The sequence below is a fragment of the Chelonia mydas genome, chromosome 8 (assembly GCF_015237465.2).
Source record: "Chelonia mydas isolate rCheMyd1 chromosome 8, rCheMyd1.pri.v2, whole genome shotgun sequence".
NCBI classification, from domain to species: Eukaryota; Metazoa; Chordata; order Testudines; family Cheloniidae; genus Chelonia; species Chelonia mydas.
This window is the reverse complement of record NC_057854.1, coordinates 79,654,840-79,667,531: the sequence shown is the minus strand read 5'-3', so window position 1 is coordinate 79,667,531 and position 12,692 is coordinate 79,654,840. Positions and strand designations below refer to the sequence as shown.

Below are 12,692 nucleotides of genomic sequence, written 5' to 3'. Positions count from 1 at the left end.
TGGTCCTTTCTGGCCTTAAACTCTATGAAATCTGGATTTTTAAAATTTACTTTAAAAAAATTTCATAGATGGGATTACAAAAGGTGGGTGACAGTGAGATGTAGGGCAGGTTAGTGTACCTAGTGCTTATAACAAGAACCTCTAGGGCAGTGGTTCTCAACCAGGGAATCCGGACCCCTGGGGGTACACAGAAGTCTTCCAGGGGGTACATCAACTCATCTAGAGCTTTGCTTAGCTTTACAACAGGTTACATAAAAAGCACTAGCGAAGTCAGTACAAACTAAAATTTCATGCAGATAATGACTTGTTACTGTTCTATATGCTATATCGGTGGTTCTCAAACTGTGGACAAGTTTGTTTTAATGGGGTTGCCAGGGCCAGCATTAGACTTGCCGGGGCCCAGGGCAGAAAGACGAAACCTGAGACCCGCAATACGGGGCTGAAGCCTCAGCCTGAGTTTTTAAGTGAGGTGAAACTTGGGGTATGCAAGACAACTCTGACTTCTGAAAGGAGTACAGTAGTCTGGAAAGGTTGAGAACCACTGCTCTAGAGTTCTGTTTGTTGCTCAGTCACTGGCTCAGTGTGTGATCTTGTGTAATTCACCTTGTTTCTCTGAGCCTCAGGTTACCCATTGATAAAGTGGGTATGCTTATCTACCTTAGGGATGTTGAGGCTTAATTGAAGTTTGCAGAAGCATTTTGAGGTCCTAAGATGACAGGGCTATGTATAAATTCAAAGTAGTAATATTAATGTATTTGTAGGTATCTTGAAAGCTTTTCAGCAAAAGAAACAACCAGGCTTACCTCAACACAACTCCAGAGCTCCTCTCCATTTTCATTTGTGGTAGGGCCTGATAGAATAGGACAAAATGTTACTCAAGGGGGGAGAGAGACAGCTCTTTGCATGACATGCATGTTGTTTTGGACCTCTCAGAACCCTTGGGGCTTGGGCTCTGCAGAATTTGGGGGTATGTCTAAGAGGGAGAAACTCCTTTCACAGAGCTTCTTATCTCCAGACAGTACCTATTTCAAGGGGAACTGATAGTTGGAGCAGCATTTTCTGTTTCTGAGGTGCTCCTGAGCAGTGTGGAGTGGGGAGAGGAGCAGAGGAAGCCAATGGTAGCACATGTTCTGTAAGAGATTTGCAGCTAGGCTTAGAGGTTTCATCAGTGCAGAGGGGTCGGGGAGCAGGGCAGAGATTTTAGGACGGGGGTAGTCCATAGGCAGATTGTGGGCCAAATCTGGACTAGCAGACACTTTTGAATGGACCCCAAAATCTTTTTATTTACATACCATTATTGTTCGGTTGGCTTTTTTTATTATTATTATTTTCTCCACAGTCTGGACCTGCACCAAGAAATTTGGACCTAGACAAAAAATAATGGACTATCTCTGTTTTAGGATATGCAGGGCTGGGAGCAGAGCTCTGTGCATCCCTTAGCACTGCACAAGTCTGAATACCAACTTCTCCTGTTTTTTCCCTCCTTCAATAGGAAATATACAAAGGAAATGCCACAAGGTAAACCTTTCGGTTTCCAGTGCAGGTTTTGCTGTGAGAAACTACAATATGGCCCAGAGGTAGGGATTTAAATTACAGCTGAAGTTTTCTGGACAGCTTTTGTTGCACTCTTAAGCAGTTTTTACTCTGGGGACCATCTCTCTTCTCCACTCTCAAACATTCTCTCTGGATCACAGATAGCTTAGGCCTATTAAGATCTGAGAGGAAACAAGTTATTTGCACAGGATAGCCAGTTGCTATGATCTACTTTTCTGTTTGCAAAGAGGTAACTTAATATGGCTTTTCCTGGTCCTGTTTGTTTGTTTTTTGGATTTTGTTGTTGTTGTGAGATTCCATTGTCTCCACATCTTCGGCGTTTACGTGATCAGAAAGACGAGACTGACAGCAACGTTTATCCCTACAAGTGTCCTTTGGCTCCAGCTCATCTGTGGGGTAACTTTTTACAGGATTAGGTTTATTGTGCTGCTGAATAGTTGATTCAGTATTTTAATGTCCTTTTTTTTTAATAGAATTAGTTACTATTTAGGGTTTCATAACAATTTGCTTAATGGAGAGTTGTTATTAATTTGGTTAAAAAACAAAAACAAAATCGCTTGAGGTCAGTTTTCGAACTGTATTTGAATTTTTTTCTGGCCTTTTGAAAGCACATCTTAGTGATAAACAGTCTGATGAAGGCTAATTCGTTTCTTTAGACATACTTTGCTTTCAGTGCAACAAAGTGAGCCAAGTTTTATTTCCCAGTAGAGTAGAACGGTATAAATGTTGTACACCCACTATTTCTGGTTGTCACAAACATTGTTACTTCACCCGGGTGGTAGTTGGGGGTTTTTGTAGTGTCCCAGGAACATTCTCAAGCCCCTTCTAGAAACTATTGCTTGGTGTTAGAACATCTAAAATAAGTCCATTTAGAAGGTTTGAAGCCTTTACTCCTTCCCTCTGCCATTGGTTTTCCTATCTGGGCAGCTATTTCCTAGAAAGTGGTCATCAGTCTCTAACGGTGCTCTGATTATTTCCTTCCTTTCTTCTCACAAACAAGAAGGCATTGAGGTGAAGAATGACAAAGCACAGCTTTGCCACTATCCACTTTGAGGTGGAAAAAAACTTTTCAAAATTTCAAAATTTATGCATGCAGCTAAGTAGCCCATACAGCATTAAGTTATGGAAATAAAAAAAGCCCATTTAAAACTAAATCTCAGGAAATCAAAATCCTCTGGATGGACTGAGAGCAATCAAAAGGCTGACTTAATTTCATGTGTAGCCATTATTGTGCCTCATCCATACTCTCAAATTATTCTAATTGCTTGCTGAAATCATACTGAGCAGTCTGTAGTGTCTGTGAAATAGTTCAGTGATTTAGCCCTTTGGGTGTGACGGGTGAAGAATTAATCTAAATTCTCCTTAGGCTTTTTCTGTGGGAGAATTCCAAGTTTTTGATAACTTAGTGTCAATACCTGCTTTTCTCCTGAGCTGGAACTCCTTAGCAATCTTACTTTCAGCTGCATTCAGTATCATATGCGGATTTTAGATTTTTCAGTATGCAAAGCCCTCTCAGCCCAGGATGAAAAACTTAAGAGATAAAATATGACTATTTCAGATTAATTGGAGATGAATCTTTCACCTCTAGGCGCTTGGGCTTGGGCCAGGAAGAGCTACTCTGTGTTTGTTCTGCTCTTCGTGGAAATACATGTGTGGTATGCATCACTCTGCCCCTTTGCTTGAAGAGCACTTGTTGGCTGTATTTGCAAATTGCAGGAAAAGAGCCTCTTTTGTTGAAAGCTTAGAATGGCAGTTCTCTTTCATTTCCCTGTATATGAGAGTGTAAGAGCTTTGCATTCTGTAAGAGGTATGTGGGGGAAAAAAATCCAACAGTGAAGTGGCATCGCCATTAAAACCATGTCCACTGTGAAGCAGCATACTTGGCTACTCTAAATTATTAAACTCTTGTCAGACTGCGTTGGTATTGTGTCTTCCTGCACTCACAGCCAATGTAAGGTTCGAGTCTTGTGGACAAGCAGCAGCAGTATTCCACTGATGGATTCATTGCTGCCCACAGGACTGTGTATAGCAGCTCTGAAACAAATGAAGTGATTGTTAATTTCACCCTGCTGCTGCTTGTCAAAGCAGTGGGCAACATCAGAGGCATTACAGCTGTCTGTCTTCAGACTCAGTGTGTTTGTGACCATGAGGGTTATAAACTTTTTTAAAAGGAAAGTGTAAATTCTCTAGAAATCAATGATTTGGGCATCCTTGCCAAGAAGAGCTTTCCCGCTTGTCATTGGTGACTGGATGAATAGATTTTTCAACTCCTAAGTGTACACCAATTTATAGACTCCCACATGGCTATTGAACTGAAACTTCCACAGTGTATCTCCACTAGGGCACTATCATGATCATTGATGCATTTTGTATAGCAGCTTTGGTCCCAATGGATCTCAAGGCTGTTCGATAACAACTTTATAAAATGTCATTCATTTGCAGCTCTGGGGCTTTTTTTTTAAAAGAAGTGTGAATGGGTTGAAATGAACTACCAAGGACTATCCAGAGTCATGGGTTGTGTGGGCAGTTACCCTTTCATTGGCTTAAGTGATTTTGCTGCTTCCAACCTCAGTTTGCTATGCACAAGCAAGAAAGATAAAATAGGATACATGATCTGTGGAACTTTGGAAAGTCAGGGTACTTATTTTAAGTGTAACCTCAGGCACCCAAATTTGAAAATTGTGGTCTGTCTGCCTATAGGGCCGGGGGTAATGGGTTACAGAACTTGTCTCTTTTGATCTGTGTCTGTGCAGCATTTTTTGGAGGTTCATTATTACCATGTTCTGAGTTGCACACTCCTCTAGCTCCTAGAGCCCACACTCATACTGGAAATTCAACTGTGCATTCACATTGATGTCTTTAATATCTCAAACAGCTGTCTGTTGGAGACTGATCTAGCTCATAGACTGACCTATGAAAGAGGAAGTAACCTGTTATTCCAATGGTTGTTGCAAGAATGAAGGCACTGACTGAAGAGTGAACATGGCTGGTCAGACCTTCCAGTCCGATAACTGTTTTCCACTATCATTAAAAAAAAAAATCAAATGTATCTTTTTAAAGCCTTTCGTTTTACATGGTATGCAGGAGAAGTTCAGGTGAGGTTGGTTTCTCAAGTAGAATTAAGGAGTTCAGTCACTTGCTAAACCCAGTGTGATCATGTGCAATACCATCTCTGACCTGGGCTAATGTACATGTGATTTGAAGTGGCAATATTAACAATGTGCTTGCAACACATGTGGTTTCACCCCCTTGTTTGAAAGGTTTTTCATTGTGGTTAGAAATTCTCTGAAACCCACTGGTCAAAGAAGCATGAGCTTCCTCTGCAAAATTGTTATTTTGATGACAATGTTGCTGTTTTAGCTTTTTGTCTGAGGAGGCAGAACTATGCATAATAGAAAAACTGGCATTCCTATCTCCTGTGGAGGGTAAGGAAGCTGTGATGGGAAGGGGTCCCGCTGAGCTTCTCTTTGAAAGTTTTATTGTTGGGCTGTATCTCTTTCTGTACTGGGATCTGTTTTGTATCAGTGTTGTGTAGAATAATGTGTCTTGTGGGGTTTTTTGTGTTTAAACCCCACTCATCTGCAAGTCCATTCTCTTATCTTCACTGTATCTCTTAGTAGGAGCACATTAACTACAATCACATTTTAAACTTCTTCATCCTGGTTGATCAGTGACTTTGATCGTAAATCCACCATGCCTGCCTGCTCCCCAGCCACAGTACAGCTGTATTTCATGTTATATTTTTGACTTTCTGTCTTCATGTCAGCTAAAATTTGATATCCGATATGTGAATAATTTTTTTTAAAATTGTGAGTATATGACTAACAACGGAATCTTTTTTTTTGTTTGTTTGTTTTTCATCCCCAGGTATGAAGATCAATGATACAGACCACTGGCTTGAATGATGCTGGGCATTTATAACTGGGTTCATTAAGGAATACAAAGAAAATACTTAAAGGGATCAATAATGGTGTCTTCTGGTTGCAGAATGCAATTTTTTTGGTTACTTCTCATAATCAGCTTCCTGCAGTGTACAGAAGGTAAGATTATATCATATCTTTTAGTTATGCTCCAGATGAGAGACCACATGCTCTTGTACAATTTTAAAATATTATTTTGCTTTTAGATTGCTCAGGAGTTTTAGGATGCATCTGCCTAACTAGAAACAACTAATTACTACCTGTCCTGTTCTAGAGCTTAGCTGTTAGTCGAAATGATTGATATTAAAACAAAACAAACATTAAAAATAAACGTACATTGTTTGAGACAGTGACACTAAATAACAGTACTCAGACAACTGGAGTGATGATAAAACTGGTAAAATTTTTTTGGATTCCTTCTGTTCAGTCCTCTCACTATATTGTCCTTGAGCACAAGTAAATTGCAAGTTATATAAACAATGCATATTTGTTTAAAGTATGTTCTAATGGAACCAAAAGCAGCAGTCGGAGCACCTATTTTACTTCCATTGACTGGCTTGCTGGAAATAAAACTGCAAATATTTCATTAAAATCAATGCTATACATCTGAGAATTGGGCAAATGAAACTGAAAGTGCATACAGGAACACTGCAAGCTTAAAAACCTAACTGCTCTCTGTAAATTGTTCACTTCTGGTACATACAGCACCTAAGATTGCTCTTAAATAGAAGAGCTTAGGGAGGAAAAACATTTTTTTCTTCCTTTTGTGTAAAATCAGTTCACTGTTTCAATAATGTAGTCAGTCTCCTTGGTTGTTTTTGTGGCTCTTTTAGACAATTACACTGGAGAGAGAAACATTTTAAAAGAACAGGAAAATATTATTTTAATTTTTTTAACCACAAGTATTGGCAAGTAGTTTTTGGGCTAAGTGTAATATCTAAATATATTTGTAACTTTTAAAAAATTAACTAGGTTTCAAGTTGGCAGTTGCCTTTTAATATCATTCATCCCCATAGCTAGATAACCCCATGACTGATAGATAATATACTGCTTTTAAGAGTGTAGTGATTTAATTTGCAGTTCCTCAATTACATCTGATATCATTTAAAAAAATAAAGTAGGGCTGTATCTCACTACGTATGAATTCTTTGGATTCATAGGTCAAACCCCTATGAGTAATTCAGAAAATAGAGTGCAGTAAAATCAAAAAAGGACTACTGTCGAACAAAACCCAGCAAAGTTTAAAGGCTTAAATATCTTATAAAAGCTCTCACATTCAATGTATATTTATTTAAACATTTGTTCTAGTCTAAGACTCTCTCAACTCACTCAGTTCTTGGGCTTGAATTGATAAACCCATTTTGCTGAAATATAGTAATAACTCCTACGTAGACTTTAAGGAGTACACTTCAAGGAGTATACCTTCCTGAAAGGTTTAGTTTTGCCTAAATAGCTTTCAAGATTTCTCTCTCCCCTCCTCCAGCCCCCCCGGAGTTGTGAGTATAGTGCTGAAGACCAACACATTCATCTTTTAGATTGTATGATTCTTTGGATGGTAACTTATGATTCGTAAGAGACTATGCAGATGTGTGTTCTTGGTGCCCTTCATTTTTTAGTCTTGGCTGAAATCTTATTGTCATATGAAAGACAAGTTTCTGCAGATGGGAAGCCACTAGGAGCTTAGATATCTAAATTTTACAGCTAGTTGGCTTTGGTAATTACTGTGTTTGATGCAAAAATGCATTCATCTTGCAAGAATGAATGAACTAGTTTAAAATTGTATTTAAAATATAGTACTGGGAAATGGTGTTTTCACTTCATGGCTTTTCCAATTAAAGGTGCTCAGTGACAGTTATAAAATCTTAAGTTTGTGTGTGTGTGTGGTTATTTAAAAATCTCTCAACTCAGAATTTTGAAATATTTAGCAAAATATCTCAGTATTGGACTTTAGCAATATGTAGCAGTTGAAGAAAATCTGGAAGCAGCAAGGGGAAAATGGTATAGAACATGTAGTTATATTTTTTTCTGATTAACTTAGATATATATAAAACAAGCAGTTTGCAGCAATAAATAGCTTATCTACTGTGTTTGGGTAGGAAAAATAAACTGAAAGCTTCTACATGCCGAATTGTTACAATTTGCAGAAAGGTAATTTTCATTTTCATTTGTAAGATTTCAGATCCATGTTTTTCTATCCCTATTCTGGCTTCTAGGAGGCAGTAGCAATCTTTTGATGCTTCAGTGCTGAATTCAATTCCTTTAAAGTCTGTACAGGACTTACTTTCTTAGCTAAAGTAAATGGAAGGAAATTGGATGCAGCTAACAGAATCATACACAATTAATTATAAATTCTTAGAATAAATGAAATATTGTGGCACTGTATTTTGAAAGTGAATATTAATATTCAGTTGACTTTAAGCCACCAGAAGCAAAGTGAATACAGCATTGTTAGACTTTCTGACGAGATTACGTTGCCTTTTGTTTCAGTCATAAAATATGCCAAGTGTAACATGCTCTAGTAATGATGCTTCATCCCTGGAAGTATAAAATAACAGTCCCTAAGTCAGTGGTTCTTCAACTTTTGTACTTGGGACATAGCAAGCCTCTGAGTGTGACTCCCTCTTATACATTAAAAACACTTTTTAAATATGTTTAACACCATTATAAATGCTGGAGGCAAAGCGGGGTTTGGGGTGGAGGCTGACAGCTCATGACCCCTCATGTAATAACCTCACAACCCCCTGAGGGGTCCCTACCCCCAGTTTGAGAACACCTGAAAGTAAGAATATTTTAAATTCTCTGACTTGGAATCTAGCTACTTAAATTTTGTTATGGAAATCTTATATACATAAGCAGGTTGTTGCAGCGGGTAGAAAAAAACTAACTAAATTTCATGCTGTTAAGTGTGAATGTTTCTGTACAGTTACAGAAGATTTCAGGTGTGGACCAATGGTTCATTAGTCCACTTAATGAAAATTTTTCCAATCAAGATAAAACCCTCGTTGCTGTCACAGTGGCTTAACCCAATAGGGGGTTAGCAGACAGAGACTGTTTCAAGAAAGACTGCAGTATTATTTGCAGTATCTGTAAAGTCAAGAATCATATCTGCAGTTAAGAGAAGTTTCTTTTCTTTTCTTTTCTTTTCTTTTCTTTTCTTTTCTTTTCTTTTCTTTTCTTTTCTTTTATGAGGCAACAGGCCAAGGGGTTTGCTTTTGAAGCAGTTCCTTCCTGCAGGTAAAGAGAACCTGGAAAGGACATATACTGGCAGCTAGAAGGAAAACTGCAGAGAGTTAGGACATACTTCAGGTATATTGATCTGTGTCATCTCAGTTTGTTTTAGAGAAGACTGACAGGGCATCATAGTCTGCTAACAGCAGTAAGTAGATAATATTGTGACACCAAATCAAGAGAACCGAGCAAAAGAAGGAAACGTGAGGGAAGAAGAGCTAAAGTTAATTAGCTTAAATATTTACTTTACATTTTATTTTAATGTTAAGGTCAAGACTTGATTTAATTTTTCGATTCATTTTATGTCAAAGTAATTAGGGAAGAAATTCCAAAAAAGTGTGAGTGGGTTTGATGTCTCATGTATAGGAGCATTTTAAAAGTCTGGGTTTTTTCATCCTTGTGTATTTGATTTTTAAAAAACTGTTTCCTAAAGTAATATCTATTATTAATTAGTTCCAGCCCCTCTTTGTCTGTAAATAGACATTTTTGTTTACATTAAAATGAAAAACATAAAACCCAGATTTTTAAACCTTTATATACTCCAGTGGAGTAGACAATATATTTTGTTTCACAAAATTTTATTTAAAAAAATTGAAAGTGCTTCTAAATGTGCACCTGGAATTATTGCATTTATTTTAAAAGATACATTTAAATACAGGTAATATACACACCTCGTTTCTGAAAGATGGAGAGTGCATGTAGCATTCTGCTTAGCCTCCTCCGAACCCTCTGAAGGCAATGGGAGTTGAAGGCTCTGAGCACATTTCAAAAGATGCTCAACATCCTTGCACAATTGAGACCCCCCAGATCCTAATTCTGCGAACAGTTGTACACATGAATAAATTCACACATGTATATGTGTAAGTGTTAGCAGGATTGGGCCCGCAGTATTTAAAACAAACAAACAAACCCTTGTTCACAGCATATCTTGAGTTGATAGGAGAGCTTTGCTAATAGGGAAATCAACTTTTTGTTAACTGATTTAATTTTTGTTTTGTCCATTTTTTCCAGGGTAGTGCTTACTGTAGCATCATGTATCAGTAAGTAGGAATGTAAATTGAATTTCTCTAGGTTGGAGAATTAAATCACAGTAAATCTGCGTGAAACACTACATTTATTAGGCAACTTCTTGGTTTAACGAAGTATCCACAAACATAACGAGTACAATTTTGCGCCACTTCTGTTAAGCAACCAATTTTTGTCAGTCCCTTGAGTGCTCACTTCTGATAGGTTTTACTGAATCCATACTGTATAATGGAGTCCTAGTAAGTAAAAGTCAGACATTTGAATGCTAGCACTATTAGGCACTAGTGATTAATTATAAATAACAGCAACTCTTGGAAAAATGGGGATAGATTTCAGGATAAGTCATCCAACGTAATGTATCTTATTATTCCATTAGTAAAAATGGTTTTGTTAAATAATGAATGCAGATTATTTAAAGGCAAACATTTATGTAAAAAGGAATGGTAGGGTGCCTATAAAAACCAAAACAGATGTATTGAGTTCTGCTTTCCATATTTGTTGTGAACAAAAGACGAAATACTTTCCTGGTATTTATTTAGAGATGTCTCTATTTTGTTTCCTGAAACAGACATCGGGCCAACACAGCTTTTAAAAAGTAAATTGATCTAAATAGTGAAATCAAATTTCCTTTTAAAGAAAAATGCCAGGTAAAGTGCATATCCTTTTTTCATTCCCTCAATGGTGGGACTTGAGGTTCATGTTTTGTGAAAGAAAATAGCTATTTCAAAAATGTAGGAGAAATGACATGGGAATAGCGAAGTCTGATAGCCTTGACAGTCTCAGTTTGTGAAGTGCCATTTTAAATACTGCACTAATACTGGTTTAGAGGACTTACTAGGAAATCTTAATTTTAGCCACTAAATTATTTATTTTAATTCATACACACTGTCAAATTTGTTATAATTTGAACAAAAAAATTCAAATTCTAAATTACTGTATGCTAGGTATTAGCTATTGTATGCTACTCTTTTAAAGATCTGTATTCCTGCTGTCATTTGCTAAAACTTTGAATTCCTCTTGTGAAAGGGAAACTGTATTGCAGCTTCAGAGGCTCTCCTCACAAGGAGAGAAGGACTTTGAAAATTTGTCAAAAAAGGTACAAACACAATTTACTCCTGCTTAAGGCCAGATGTTACTTTTCCAGAGTCTTCTAAACTACTGCTTCAATTTACCACTTTTCATTGTGATAAACTTGTTCAGTCTCAATGGGAATAGCTACATGACCAATCAGGAGGATAAGTCTGAATTGACTCAGCTATCTTGGCTTAGCTGACTAACACAGTTGACTTTGAATCTTCCCCTTGCTCCCATATGTGGATATGTTTTAGATTAGTTAAAGACTATAGGGTGCCTTTTCTACAAGGTACATGTGGATTGGCCACACATCTCCTATATAAAATTTATTAGGACTCTCAGTGCTACGTTATGGAGCACAGAGAATGTAATATATCATTTTAATTTTTACTACCTTTAATGGTTTTAAAACCAAATCATTGTATATGTTTATTTTAATGATTGCATTCCTGTTTTGTACTAAAACGTAAGAATACTATTGTATCTGAGAAACAGGGTATTTTATTTAGCTTTATCAGTACATACTTCAGTCCTTCTTAGTTGTGTTTGTATTATACTTGTGGAACATAGCACAAAATGGAGAGGTTCGTAATCCATAGAATTGGGAGTGGGGAAGCATAAAACATCTGAATTAGTATATAACTGAAGATGATGCACTGAAAGTTCTCTTCTTACTACTGTCATATTTGTCCACATCAGAATCAGAAAATAATGAAGGTTCTCATAAAGTATAATAAATCTAAATTTAGCATACAAAACCTGAATTCTTCAATCATGCATTTAATTTTACACCCACAAATAGTTCAGTTGAAGTCTGTGGAGTACTCATGTGAGTACAGTTGCATGCACCAATCTTTGCAGGATCACATCCATATATTGAATGGAATATTTATATTACTAGTTAGATTAAAACTTATCTTACTGACTTTGTACCAATAAACATACTTACACAGTGGTAATACAAATATATTGTTGAATGTAAGATTCACATAAAACACTAATTTTCATGTCCACTTCTGTATTTATGATTTAGTTCCAGGCTGTGTTCCACAAGGAACAAGAAAGCAATCCATTCAGAATAAAAAGGGACTTTGCTTTATGTCTGTGCATGTTCTCTTTGTAAGTGTACTTGATGGTCTATATAACCTTTCTGTATGCTGGTATACAATTTCTTATGTCGATATGACAAGTTTCCCAGACAACAGAGGCACTTAAAAGTCGACTTGGGCATTTTTAAAGTGTGATATAGTCACACAATATTTACTTTTTAACATAAATGTGATATCTTCAGTTCTTTCTATAGGGTAATTATACAAAGGCAAAGATCCTTAATAAGCAGTATACTTTACTCTAAATTCTACTGTATCCCTAGCAATGCATTTATTTTTGTAAAAGCATCTTGCAAAGTTTTGTTTCTAACTCACTCTAAAATTAATAAAAATTCACATAATTAAAGCTAGAGACATTTTAAGTTTTATATGTTATCTTCTGTAGCATTAGTTTATCCACTGATAAATCTTATCAAGCTTGACAGATTTATTGTAATGTACAGGTATGACTGGATTGATGTTTTGAATGTTATACCTAAAAATATTGGATTTTCTCCTTAATTGCCTTCCTTGTTCTTAACAAGGTAAAATTTCCCCACATTTAGCACCAGTAAATTTTGTGTCATCTTAAATCCATGGAAATATTATGACAAACTGAAACAGAGCAATCCTTGCTGACATATTGGACTTTCTTTAGTTCCTGTGATTCAAGATGTCTCAAATTTTCTATCTACCAAAAAGAAACTTGAACTAACTAGTCCACTAACTTTCAAAACCCAATTGTGCTAAAGCTTTTTGTGTTTCCGTTATCTCTATCTTCTAGCTTTCTTTTGAAGTGTAA

General features: G+C 36.6%; 1 protein-coding gene across 37 annotated transcripts in view; it reads left to right on the top strand.

Annotated features, from left to right (window-relative positions):
* ADGRL2 (adhesion G protein-coupled receptor L2) overlaps window positions 1–12,692 on the top strand; it is a 469,695-nt gene that overhangs the window by 304,528 nt on the left and 152,475 nt on the right. For all 37 annotated transcript variants that reach the window (XM_043553100.1, XM_043553104.1, XM_043553115.1 and 34 more), the window contains one exon: window positions 5,422–5,594. In XM_043553100.1, the coding sequence (XP_043409035.1) occupies window positions 5,522–5,594 (73 nt within the window). In that variant the 5' untranslated portion in view covers window positions 5,422–5,521. The remainder of the gene's footprint in view (window positions 1–5,421; window positions 5,595–12,692) is intronic.